The following is a 13,901-nucleotide window of genomic DNA, read 5'->3' as shown; positions in this document are numbered from 1 at the left end:
CACTACCACCCCCCCACACACACACACAATCATGTTACATGCAAGCTTTCAGAGGCAGATAACTCTTCCTGAACCAATCATATGCTAAATGAAAAAAACCACCAGGCTGATTTATATAGTACTTCAGAAGATTAACATGCTTTGATAATACAAATTAAGAAGGGAAAAAAGTAACTATACTTACGCAGAAATAAGTCCTGTAGCTCTCCCTCTTAAATCTCTGTACTCTTGCCAGGATTCCATGTTAGCTCTTTGTGGAGTTCTACCTTCCGCCCGGAGCACCTGAGCAACCATGTCTCGATCTGCAATGGACACTACAAACTGTGGACCAAAGTGAGACTTGAAGATCTTTCCATACTCCTGAGTGTGTTTTTGCTGCAACATCAACAACAAATCAGAGAAGAAAAACATTATGAAAAAAAAAAATAAAGGCAAAGGAAACTGATACTTTTGTCATAGAACATATCAATTTGCATTGACATAAAATGCCACCTAATCTACTGAGGGGAGAGTTTGCAGCAGTAGCACTTTAGAAACAGAATAAGTTTTTCAGGAGCAAACCATACTCCTGAATACCAGCCATCTTCAAAGATATTTCATTACTTGAAAGACAGGAGTTGAAGACCAGCCTGATGATCTAGTGGCAGAACCGTGAGCAGTCATGTGTTGGATCCAGATCTAGGTCCCAAGCTCTTCAATCAAGCAATAGCTGGAAGTGTCACTAGAAAGCATCATCATTCTTGAAATACTCACCATGACCAGAAGGGGAGGTCACTGCTATGCAGGATCTTTGAGGCTGGAAAGACCCCAGACCTCCACAAGACACAAAGGGCTAGCTACACTGAATATTGAAGAGGTGAAAGGACTTGTGGAGTAGGGAAATGTCGAGCTCATATCCAAAAGAGTGACAAAACTGTTTTTCCCCCATTTCAACCTGTTGTGCAGTGCTCCATTTTGAAAATATTGGTCTCATATAAAAGATCAGCCCCAAAAAGATCAAAACAAAGGATGAAAGTAAAGGGAGGTCAGAAGCATAGTCATGAAGTAAATTTTTACTTTTTTGTTTTAAAAAGGCTCATTTGTCCCTCTTCAATAAATAAAGCAATTAGTGTGTTCCTTATTCTTTACAAAGTCTACTCAATGACCTTGCCATTAGGGCTGCCAGCACAACAGCAGTGCATTGAAATTTCCAAATTTTAGAGTAGATTTATTATGACAAACATCTCAAAAAAGGCATACATTGTCAAGTGGTGGAAAAGAAAAGGTGGAGGGTTTTCTACTTATCTAGTAAGGTATCTCTGTTGAGTGATCCATGAATACTAGCTGGAGGCAAAGAGCAGGCAATTAAGAAAGAGGAATTGAGAAACATTCAACAATAAAAAAAACAAACAAAAAGATTTCCCAGGAGATTATTTTACAGAGTGATGCTCTATCTTTCCCAACAAATAGAAAAAGATTAACAAATTTCATTCGGAGATGGTCTTGAAATGAAGCACCCATCTCTCAGGAATTCATTTTGAATATATCTGAGGAGAGATTAGAACTAAATGTAGGCCGAGGTAAAGCCACAAAACCACTTTAGGAGATAGGAGATATACATCATAAAAATCCATTAGCAGGAGAGCTGGTGTAGAAGAACCAAGAGTTCTGAAGGAACTCAAATGTGAAATTGCAGGACTACTAACTGTTGTCTGTAATCTATCATTTAAACCAGCTTCTGTATCAAATGACTGGAGGATAGCTAATGTGACGTCAATTTTTAAAAAGGGCTCCAGAGATGACCCTGGCAATTACAGGCCGGTAAGCCTGACTTCAGTACCGGGTAAACTGATTGAAACTACAGTAAAGAACAAAATTGTCAGACAAATAGATGAACATAATTTGCTGAGGAATAGTCAAAATGGTTTTTATAAAGGGAAATCATGCCTTACCAATCTACTAGAATTCTTTGAGGGGGTCAACAAGCATGTGGACAAGGGGAATCCAATGGATGTAGTGTACTTGGATTTTCAGAAAGCCTTTGACAAGGTCCCTCACAAAAGGCTCTTAAGCAAAGTAAGCTGTAATGGGATAAGAGGGAAGATTCTCTCATGGATTGGTAACTGGTTAAAAAATAGGAAACAAAGGGTAGGAATAAATGGTCAGTTTTCAGAATGGAGAGAGGTAAATAGTGGCGTTCCCCAAGGGTCTGTACTGGGCCCAGTCCTATTCAACATGTTCAGAAATGATCTGGAAAAAGGGGTAAACAGTGAGGTGGCAAAATTTGCAGATGATACAAAACTACTCAAGATAGTTAAGTCCCAAGCAGACTGCGAAGAGCTACAAAAAGATCTCTCAAAACTGGGTGACTGGGCAACAAAATGGCAGATGAAATTCAGTGTTGATAAATGAAAAGTAATGCACATTGGAAAACATAATCCCAACTATACATATAAAATGATGGGGTCTAAATTAGCTGTTACAACTCAAGAAAGAGATCTTGGAGTCACTGTGGATAGTTCTCTGAAAACATCCACTCAATGTGCAGCGAAAGTCAAAAAAGCGAACAGAATGTTGGGCATCATTAAGAAAGGGATAGATAATAAGACAGAAAATATCATATTGCCTCTATATAAGTCCATGGTATGCCCACATCTTGAATACTGCATGCAGATGTGGTCGGCCCATCTCAAAAAATATATATTGGACTTGGAAAAGTTTCAGAAAAGGGCAACAAAAATTATTAGAAGTATGGAACGGCTGTCGTATGAGGAGAGATGAATAAGACTGGGACTTTTCATCTTGGAAAAGAGATGACTAAGGGGGGATATAATAGAGGTCTATAAAATCATAAGGAAGTATTATTTACTCCTTCTCATAACTCAAGAACTAGGGGCCACCAAATGAAATTAATAGGCAGCAGGTTTAAAACAAACAAAAGGAAGTATTTTTTTTATACAACACACAGTCAATCTGTGTAAGTCCTTGCCAGAGGATGTTGTGAAGGCCAAGACTATAACAGGGTTCAAAAAAGAACTAGATAAATTCATGGATGATAGGTCCACCAATGGCTGTTAGCCAGAATGGGCAGGGATGGTGTCTCTAGCCTGTTTACCAGAAGCTGGGAATGGTGGGCAGGGGATGGATCACTTGATGATTACCTGTTCTGTTCATTCCCTCTGGGCTATTGACCTGGCATTGGCCACTGTCGGAAGACGGGATACTGGGCTAGATGGACCTTTGGTCTGATCCAGTATGGCCGTTCTTATGTTAAGAAAATTTACAATCAGAGAATCAGGACTGGAAAAAATCCAGCATCAGGAGAACAGATTTAATTTGAGTAAAAAGAAAACGGTGAAGTGAGCTGTAGCTCACGAAAGCTTATGCTCAAATAAATTTGTTAGTCTCTAAGGTGCCACAAGTACTCCTTTTCCTTTTGCGAATACAGACTAACACAGATGCTTCTTTGAAACCTTAATTTCAGTAGTATCCCTTAATCTTCCACTATTGTATAGATGAGATGTTCAATTGCCTGTAATAACCTTGGAAAGAATTAATCATTCTTTAACATATTGTACTACATTCTTGTAACATACGTACATTCAGTTATACTCTTTATGGTGAGATTTATAAGCTAGAATTCAATAAAGACAACTTTGGACTAAATTTTGAGGAGTGAAATCTAATGAAATATGTGTTCTTTCCACAAATAATAGAAAAAGAAGGTAACTCTTCAGGGCAGGAATCTTGTCTTCCATTGTGACTGTACAGCCTCTAGCTCATCTGGGGACATTACTTGTAAAAAATAATAAAATAATACACAAAATGGCGTTTTGTGCATCACATGTATATTGCAGATATGTCTGAAAGGTCTGTTTGATATTTTATTTCACAAACCCATTAATTCCATATTTTGTTTCTTGTTACAATTATTAAAAATATCCTACCTTGTCTCCCTACTCCCTCATATGTCATGCTGTACTTCACACACAACATTTGAATTCGCAGAGTCCAAACCCTTCCCCCTCACCTTTGTTTTCCTTTTCTCTGAACCTATGGGTGGAACACAACAGCTCCAACTCCACTGAACTCAAAACTCTTTTCCTTTACCCAGAGTTGCTGTAGGCACTGCTGCTATGGCCAACTAAATTCTGGAATCAGGTTACTGAGAACAGAACCTTCATTGTAAAAAATGCTTAAATCCCCCCCACACCACCCCTTTTGCATATGGAACATTTCTGTCTCTCAAAGAACACAATTTAAGTAGCTGCAATGGTTACCAAGAGGTTTCAGATTAATTCATTCCTGATGTTCACTCTGTTGTTAAATTTAACAGGGTGTTATTAATCCAGTTACAGAGTATATACAAACAAGCCATCATGATTTGTAAACTAAAATGTTTTGTGAGACTCTAAACTGAATAAAAAATAGATAAGATATACTGCCCCACACCTTTTTTTGCGGTTTTTCCTTCCACAAATTGTATTGGATTAAGGGGAAAATCCTGTATTGTTTAGTGGTTGTGGCATGTATTACTATTTTTCCACCTCTAGTTTCTTTGATTGTTGTTATTTTCAAAAATGTTCATAGCACTAACAAATATTTTAGTTGCTAAAATTAAAGAAAGCAATATTTTGCACAGTACGTATAACCCTGTTGTAATTTAATTTGTGGATATGGGTCAGATGTCTGTCTTGTACATCCACACACACAGAGTATTTTTTGCTTTGTTTCTCTCAGGGGGGAGTCAGTTGTTTTAAATGGCTACCAATCCAGTTAGGCCAAGAAATTCAAAAATAGAAGACTAAAGTTCGGCTGCCATTGACCTCACTAAAGATTTAAGAGTCTAACTCTAGTCTATTTTTAAAAATTTTAACAGAAAGAAACATATAATCTTTACTCTAAAATACAGCAACTTGTTTGAATTTTCCCTTTTTGCCTTTCCTTTCCCTTTCTGGGAATTTTTAGTCCCTCTTCTCCATCCTGATTTTTGTTTCCTTCCATCATTCATGTTTCTATCCTGATACCTTGTGTTTTCTCAGCAGCTGCCCTTTCCTTTCCCCTCTTTTCCCTTTTTATCTTCTCTGCTCCTTTTCCATCCCCAAGATCCTCTGCTGCTGCTTCTTAGACCTGGTCTACACTTAAAAAGCTTTAACTTATGGCACAACTTATATTATTAAAGGGTATGATTTTTTACCAACAGTTAAACCCTAGCATAGGTGCAGCCATACTGGTATAAAGCCCTTTATGCTAGTCTCGTATATTTTGTTCACCGAACTGGAATAAGCTATACTGGTAGAATCACTTTTACTCTGGTATAACTGCATCTATATAACAGGGTTTCTGCTGCTTGAATTGAACTATGCCAGCATAGTTAAGGAAGCAAAACTTTTAAGTTTAGACAAGGCCTTATGGGCTGGAATACAGATGATCCCTCCACCTATAATGCAAGGCATTTGGTCACTCCCACCCTTATATCCCCAGTGCAGCCACAGTTGCAGTCTCTGTATTTTTCTGGAGAGGAGGGGGAAGCAGACCTGCTTAACCCTGAGCTACTGTAAAACAGGTAATCGGATTTGACAGAAAATGAAGTATATGCTTTTAATTTTGCCCTCCTCAGGGATGGTGTCTTCAGAGGGCACACGTGTTTTGAGTATTGGCCTGCTAAACCCAGGGTTGTGAGTTCAATCCTTGAGGGGGCCATTTAGGGATCTGGGGAGTTGGGAATTGGCCCTGCTTTGAGCAGGGGTTTGGACTAAATGACCTCCTGAGGTCCCTTCCAACCCTGATATTCTATGATTCTATACATCACACAAGTCCCTTCCTCACTCCAGTGGTTTCATTCAGTGTCAGTTCCCTCTTCTGCCTCTGAAGGGTGAAGAGCTCCTCTCTTCCTCTGAAGCTTCCCAACTCAAGTTTTTCCCTCCTTTCTGCCCCATCCCTTTCTGTTCCCCTTCCCCCAATGTCTAACAACTCCACAACTTTCCTCTGACTGTCTCATGACCCACTGGATTTTGCCCCTCTCAGCTCTCCTGCTCCCCACTGTCTTGACTCCACAAGGGAAGAAGGGGACTCATTTGACTGTTGTTTCCGCCATTGCTTGATGCAGCACACCTTCTCTATATGGTACCTCACCACAGTCCCAACACTGCCTGTTTCCTCATGTAGCAAGAGCACAGAGCAGGAGCTGATGGAGAAACCAAAGAGAGTGTGACAAGGGATCAGCCAAAGAAGAAAGAGAAGAAGTTTCAACTGCTGGTCTCTCACCTAGCCAGCAATTAAGAGTGAGCAGGAGAGAAACAAAATTCTGAATGCTGACCTAGCAAAGCTGGAGACACCACTGGGGAGCCCAGAATTGAGATGGAAAGCTAGCCTCTGTCCAAAAGCCTGAGGTTAAGTTGTTTTGGGCAGCAGGGATTCCTACCGTGGGTGTAACTACTGCGGGAAAATTCAAACCTATCTACAGTGACATCCCACCCTGTAGTGTATTGTAATGGACCATCCTTATGTGATGCCTAAAGTCAAATGTTATCTAACAAAAAGAAACATTTGATCAGACAGTATTTTTTCTAGCAATAATTATTCTAAAGGGTCAATACTCTGCATTACAAATGTCTGATTTTGTACCAGGCATGAAAACCCATTAGGTACTGTCCCTGAAAAATAAACACAAGCTTGTATTTTTCATACAGTTCTTTATTTTCTTGAAATGCAGGTGCTCACCCTAAACCCACTTGTCCGAGGAAGATGCAGATGGGAGGGAAGGGAGCCCCAGCATAGGAAAGAGTGGCTGCTTAAAAAACAAAGATGGAGGAACTCCCTCTTTATAAAAAACACATTCCAGAAGCTATGTCAGCAGCATGCTCTAATTATTGCACATCTCTCCTGCTGCTCCTGGGAATTGTGCAGTGACACCTTGCAGGCTGGGGCCTATCAAATGCGAAGGCGCAGGGCCTGGAGATGACAGGTCCCAACCCACAAGGCCAATTCCATCTTTGCTCTCTGACCCAGACAGACCAAGATGATGACCTGTTGTCTAGGCTGCTCGTCCCACAGGCCAGATTGTGGGAGCCCTGGGACTTCCCCAGTGGTGAAGCTAGGTGGAGCGAACAGGGGCAGCGGACATAAAAAAAGGTGCCACCCACTTGTACTCACTGGGCAGCACTCCAGGTCCTCGGCAGCACTGAAGGCCCCCGCCAAGCTGGAGCGCATGAAGGCCCCCGCCGCCAAGGAGCCGGAGTGCGTGGAGGCCCCCACCGCTGAAGACCCGGAGCACTGCCGGGTGAGTAAAAATTAAAAAAGGTGCCTATAAATTAGAAAAGCGCCACTTGTGTTCAGAGCGGGAGCGGCCGCTCCCCCCGCTCCTTCCCTGGCTACGCTACTGGACTTCCCGTTAGCTGCCCACTCCAGACACTGGTCCTCTCCCACTCAAATTAAGTATCTGGCATCAGCATGTGGGGCCTCAGCTGCCCTAGCCTATGTCATCGCTTGGCCTACCTCAGAGTGGTTTATTACATGCCTGGGTGTGGGGCTTTAGTGTCCATGCAACTGTGTGTGAAACATGAGTGAGCACACAGCCAAGCTGTGGCCAAGGGGCCCCCAAGCCTGCAGTCACTCGCTCCCCCCTCCCTTCTTAGAAGAATCATAGAATCACAGAAGATTAGGGTTAGAAGAGACCTCAGGAGGTCATCTAGTCCAGCCCCCTGCTCAAAGCAGGACCAATCCCAACTAAATCATCCCAGCCAGGGCTTTGTCAAGCCGGGCCTTAAAAACCTCTAAGGAAGGAGATTCCACTACCTCCCGAGGGAACCCATTCCAGTGCTTCACCACCCTCCTTGTGAAATAGTGTTTCCTAATATCCAACCTAGACCTCCCCCACTGCAACTTGAGACCACCGCTCCTTGTTCTGTCATCTGCCACCACTGAGAACAGCCAAGCGCCATCCTCTTTGGAACCCCCCTTCAGGTAGTTTAAGGCTTTTATCGAATCCCCCCTCAGTCTTCTCTTCTAAACTAAGACTAAACAAGCCCAGTTCCCTCAGCCTCTCCTCGTAAATCACGTGCCCCAGCCCCCTAATCATTTTTGTTGCCCTCCGCAGGACTCTCTCCAATTTGTCCACCTCCCTTCTATAGTGGGGGGGCCCCCAAACTGGATGCAATACTCCAGATTAACAAATTTATTTGAGCATAAGCTTTCCTGAGCTACAGCTCACTTCATGGGATGCATCCCATGAAGTGAACTGTAGCTCACGAAAGCTTATGCTCAAATAAATTTGTTAGTCTCTAAGAGGCCACAAGTCCTCCTGTTCTTTTTGCAGATACAGACTAACAGGGCTGCTACTCTGAATACTCCAGATGTGGCCTCACAGTGCCAGACAGAGGGGAATGATCACCTCCCTTGATCTGCTCCCAACGCTCCTACTTCTTGCCCACTACCAGGAAGCCTCCTCCCCCCGCAACTAGAAGGGGGCCAGCCCCTCCCCTCTATACAACCACCCCGTCGCACACGTGGGGTCCGTCCCTCCCTGCTGTCTGCCAATAGGGGGCGCAGGAGGGAGGGCAGCTGTCTCGGGGACATGGGGGAGCCGCGCCATTGGCTCCCTTCCGGCAGCGCGAGCCCCTTTGGAACGTTGGGGCGCCGCGATCCGCGACCGTTGGCTGGGTCCCCCCACCCCCAACTTTGGCGCGCGCTGCCATCCTCAGAAGGGGTGGAGGGAGGGGGAAGGGAGGGTTTCAAATGGCCCGCCTGCTGCTGAGGGGATGGCTGTCTAAACAACTCAGCGGCGGCAGCCCAGCCAGCCCTCACGCCAATACACAGCCGGCGCAGACATATACACTGAAACCGGCCCCCGAGGGGCCCGATATGTGAAGGGTCTGCATGCAGAGCGGGGTGCGAGCGAGGGATAGTTAAGAGACAAAATGGTCTCTCTGAGGAACTGATGAGCTCTGGGGAGATGTAGGTGAAAAAAGCTGAGGGAACCACCCCCCGCAATGTGTTGTATAGGGCCAAATTCTGCCCACAGAGACATGTGCGCCCCCACAGCATAGTGTGGACGCTGCTCCAAGCCTCAGAGAGGTTGCAGTTCAAATTTTCATTACAAGTCACAGAAATTCTGCCTTGTGCTGACACTGCCTCGTCCTGGAGATGAACAGAGTTGGTTGGTTTTTGGTAAAATCTGAGGAAAAATCCTCTCTCGTGTTCCTCAAATCTTAAAGGGGAAAAAAAGCCCCCTCTGCCATGTATTATTATGGCCGGATTTCTTCAGTTCTACATGTAATGTTAAACAAGTCAGTCGTGCCAACTAAAACCCCAAACAGCTAAGGTTGAAAAGACGGGAAAATATTGCCCCAAGAAAGGGAGGAGGAGGAAGAGGCAAAGGAAGTCCCACAAGATGCTGGGTTTGTGGGGGATAAAGAAAGCCCTAATATTAGATGAGAGATTTGGAAAAAAACCACAAGAATCAGCCAGAAATCTGTTCTCACTAAAGCAGATTCTAATGCACGTTTTGCAGACTCTTGTCCATGACTGAAAAGCACGTTTTTAATACTGTTCTCTGATGGAAAGAAAGAAGAAAGCCAGGGTTGAAGTCGCCAAACACTGAAACACTCATTGCATGAAGATTGAATGGGGAGAACAGGGATCCTGTAAACAAACACCAATTGTAGCGTGACAACAGCACCAACACGACGTTGTCATGACAAGCAGGATTAACTGGGACTGCAACTCATTAATTAAGCAGATACTTTTTTTAAAAAAATTGATATCCTAGAGTAAATCAAAACATGATTCTTTTAACTAAATTGTACCTGGATTTCATGAATGCGACCAAAGCCGTCCTTCCAGAAGAACTCAACCAGGTTGGAGAGGGTTTTGGGTCCAGGCATTTCTTGCAGGCTCTTCACTTTGCAGTGGTGGTGTTGGGTGGGTTTCAGGAGCCGCTCTGCCTCCTCTGAAACTGCCACCATCTCCTCCTCTTTGTCCTCTGCTGCTGCAGCAGCAGCTGCTGTTGTAGTGTTATTTTGCACCTCCAAAGTCTGGCTGCTAGAACGTTTGGTCAGTTGGTGAAACCCGCTGACAAAAATCACACGAAAAAAGCAACTCCTTTTTTCAGGCTCAAGCGCCTGTTTGCAACTGCTGTTCAAGACTTTGGTGAAAAGAGACATTTTTTTTTATATTCAGTAAAAGTTCTATTTTGTTTCTGCAGCCGCTTTTTATTTGATTGCCGTTTCTCTTCTCCTTTAACTTGCGCAAGCAGCACTTCTCCAATCTCTTAATGCCTGAGCATCAGTTTACACAGACCATTATTAAAGGCTCCCTCCCCTAAGGCTGGAAAAGGGGTGGTGGTCTGGAATGAGACTTGAATAAAATGAGCCTATTGTTTTGTTTAATTCAAATCCGATAAATTTACTAATTAAGCCTGCTCTGAAGCAATCAAGGTTTAGATTCCACCCTTCCGCCTCCTGTTTTTGGCAAAAATCTCTCATGGGTTACAGTTTTCTCATTCATTAAAAGGTGGTGTTAAGATTAGTAAACGATTTTTTTCCTGAAAGCTAGCATTTCCACCTTTCAGCAAATACTAAGTTCTTTTAATAAAACTTATGTAACTACCACTCAATATGCAATAAAATACAAGAACGTTTTTATTCATATATAAATACCAGTGCTTTTCTACAGCAATTATGTTTGCCAACAATTCCTGTGATAATAATCAGGTTGCCCATATGTTTTCTTTGTTCTTGAATTTATTGCACAAATATCTCTCATCAGAAGTAACTTCTGCATGTTTTGATAGAACAGTTTCAACTGAACATTATCTTGTAATTGCATGTCATGTTCAGCCACCTTTTGATTCTCAATAAATATGTACACATCTATAATGAATTGTGATTATTTTTTCTGCACAGGGAATTAAAGTTAAAACCGGATAGCAATTTCTTTTGCACAATTTTAAAAAGAATTCAACAACAAAAGCCTGCTAAAATCAAATAGTGTGTAATAGCTATTTTTTGTAAATGAAATCTGTTTTTATCCTTTCTTCCAAGCAATGTTTAGTTACTTCAGTCCTTTTTGTCAGCTTTGCTGGCCACACTACCCTTTTCCTTCATTCATGGCAATTCTGTCCCTCTGTTCCCACAGACTTAATTGCCTCTTGGCTTGCCCAGACAAAACCTTCTTTCTTGGCTCTCCATGTTATAACTGTTCTTTTTTCAGTTTCCACCTTGTCTTTGTTTCTCACATCTCTACTATACAACCTGTCACTGAAAAATAATAACAGGTTTCAGAGTAGCAGCCGTGTTAGTCTGTATTTGCAAAAAGAAAAGGAGGACTTGTGGCACCTTAGAGACTAACAAATTTATTTGAGCATAAGCTTTCGTGAGCTGATGAAGTGAGCTGTAGCTCACGAAAGCTTATGCTCAAATAAATTTGTTGGTCTCTAAGGTGCCACAAATAATTCTTTTTTTGAAAAATAATAATAGACTTCCACACTCAAGAGCAACAATATTCAGTAGTAACAACACTATTTTTTTTGGCAGTGGAAATACAGTGCTGTCACTAAGGCAATAGTGTTCAGGACTTAAATCATTCTATGCCAGTGGTTTTCAACCTTTTTCCATTTGTGGACCCTTAAAAACATTTTGAATGGAGTTGCAGACCCCTTTGGAAATTCTGTCTGTGGTCTGCAGACTCCTACCATAGAAGTCTTAGGCTGAAAGCAGACTGAACAGAATTCAACTTTAAATGTTGCACATGATCGGCACGGCTTTGGCATTTGATGTAGCGTGAAAAGGGGCGCTAAATGGTGGGCTTCTATGGTAATGACAAAACTTCTGGGTTTTGACCTGTAGGCCAGCACATCTCTCAGCCCGCGCTGCTTCCCACAGCCTCCGTTGGCCTGGAACGGCGAACCGCGGCCAGTGGGAGCTGCGATCAGCCGAACCTGCGGTCACTGCAGGTAAACAAACTGTCCCGGCCCGCCAGCAGATTTCCCTGAATGGCCATGTGCCAAAGGTTGCTGATCCCTGGTATACCCCATCAGAGGTAGGCAGAATAGAATTAAGCAATTTTGAATTTGCCTAGAATATTGTGTTAAGTGTCTACAATAACAGTACAAGAGTATTCAGACTTCACAGCAAATCTTTCTCTTCCCCGTATCAGATAAAGAAATATACCAAATATCTTCTGAATATGGCCTCCTCTTAAAGCACATAAAAGCAGCAAAGAGTCCTGTGGCACCTTATAGACTAACAGACGTATTGGAACATAAGCTTTCGTGGGTGAATACCCACTTCGTCGGATGACATGCATCCGATGAAGTGGGTATTCACCCATGAAAGCTTAAGGTGCCACAGGACTCTTTGCCGCTTTTACAGATCCAGACTAACACGTCTACCCTTCTGATACTTAAAAGCGCATAGTGTTCCACAACATGTAAGGGTATGCAAAAGAAACATTTCCAACTACATAAATCTTATTAACCATTTTATTTACTAAAAAGAATAACAAAGATCATAAGGTCATTACAGATTTAGTACACAATGTGAGAGGAACATGATAGTCTAAGAAAAGTTCTAACAAATAAATTAAAAATTAAGAGAAAAATACCCTATAGCAGCACTAGATCTAAAATATTTGGAAATATATTAGTTAAAAACCGTATTAAACTGTATTAGTCTAAATGAAGATAAGCAACTCAAAATAAAATAGGAATTACAGATATTCCAAGGAATAGTTATGTACTTCTCCAAAATTCTTGCCACAAACATCAATTGTAATTACACTTCTGAGTTCCTATACACACTAAAAAAAAAAAAAATGACAAGAAACCGTTACTGAATAAACCTTGAGCTTACAGCACTTTTCATCAGAGTACAAAATAGGCATCCTGATTTCTGGGCATTTAAGGTACTAAAGTTATAATCTTTTTTCTTATGTGTTACAAGGTGATATCTAGATTGATGCAGCAGGTAGATGGCTGAACACTGAGGGTAGCTAGGTGTTACAGTCTGCCCTCCAATCTTCTAGTTGTGGAGGTGTGTGCAATATGTTGGATCATCAGCATCGCTGCCCCACAATTACTGTGGAGATTGGGCTAAGTCAAATTTTTGCATTGTAGCAACCCATTCGGTTTTCCAGTCAGTAGCCTATTAAGTCTAGTCCAGGGCCTGTGTCCCAGGTTGAAAACGGATGTAAATTAGGACTTCTGAAGTTCATCAGTTGCTGCCACTCTGCCGGCTCGTATATGCCATTGGTCATCTGAGATTGGCACTGGGTTGGCAGCACTAGACATAAGTGCATGAATGGCCACCACAAAAGAATGTTGTGATGTCAGTCATGGCAAGTCAGTAGGAACTTCAGGTGCAGGTGTTTTCTTCTGGAGGCAGGCAGATCTCATAGGAAGCATGTGTTGCTTATTGTCAGCATTGTCATTGTCAGCCTTTTGTGCAGCAAGTTGTTTTATCCATCGTAGCCCTCCAGCCAGTTTTAAGGGTAATAGCATCTCATCAAAGTTTTGGGCGAGCTATATGAGCCAAGATATACAAATTAGACATTAATGTGTGCAGAGGCGCCGACTTTCTACTGCGCCAAGGGGTGCTCAACTCCCCCTCTGCCCCACTCCACTCCTTCCCCCAAAGCCCCATCCCTGCCCCACCTCTTCCCGCCCCCGCTCCCACCTCAAGCCCTCTCCACCGTTGCTCCTTCTCCTCCCTCTCAGCGCCTCCTGAGGAGCAGCTGATCCGCGGTGGGCGGGAGGCGCTGGGAGAGAGGGGGAGGCGCTGATCGGCGGGGCTACCAGCAGGTGGGAGGTGCTGGGAGGGATGGGGAGGCGCTGATAGGGGAGCTGCCGGTGGACGCTCAGCACCCCCATTCTTTTTCCTGTGGGTGCTCCAGCCCCAAAGCATCCATGGAGTCGGCACCTATGA

The 13,901-nt window shown here is 43.0% G+C and overlaps 1 protein-coding gene across 1 annotated transcript in view; it reads right to left on the bottom strand.

The window, feature by feature from the left end:
• Positions 1-10,252, bottom strand: part of CYP27C1 (cytochrome P450 family 27 subfamily C member 1) — a 43,681-nt gene extending 33,429 nt beyond the window's left edge. The window contains exons 1-2 of the mRNA XM_074966770.1: positions 9,786-10,252; positions 185-375 (exon numbers count right to left, since the gene is read on the bottom strand). Coding sequence (XP_074822871.1) covers positions 185-375; positions 9,786-10,142 — 548 coding nt within the window. The 5' untranslated portion in view covers positions 10,143-10,252. The remainder of the gene's footprint in view (positions 1-184; positions 376-9,785) is intronic.
• Between the last annotated feature and the right edge of the window lie 3,649 nt (positions 10,253-13,901).

This window comes from Natator depressus, chromosome 11 (assembly GCF_965152275.1).
Source record: "Natator depressus isolate rNatDep1 chromosome 11, rNatDep2.hap1, whole genome shotgun sequence".
In the NCBI taxonomy this organism is placed as follows: domain Eukaryota; kingdom Metazoa; phylum Chordata; order Testudines; family Cheloniidae; genus Natator; species Natator depressus.
The sequence above is the reverse complement of the archived record's forward strand: the minus strand, read 5'-3'. Positions and strand labels throughout refer to the sequence as shown.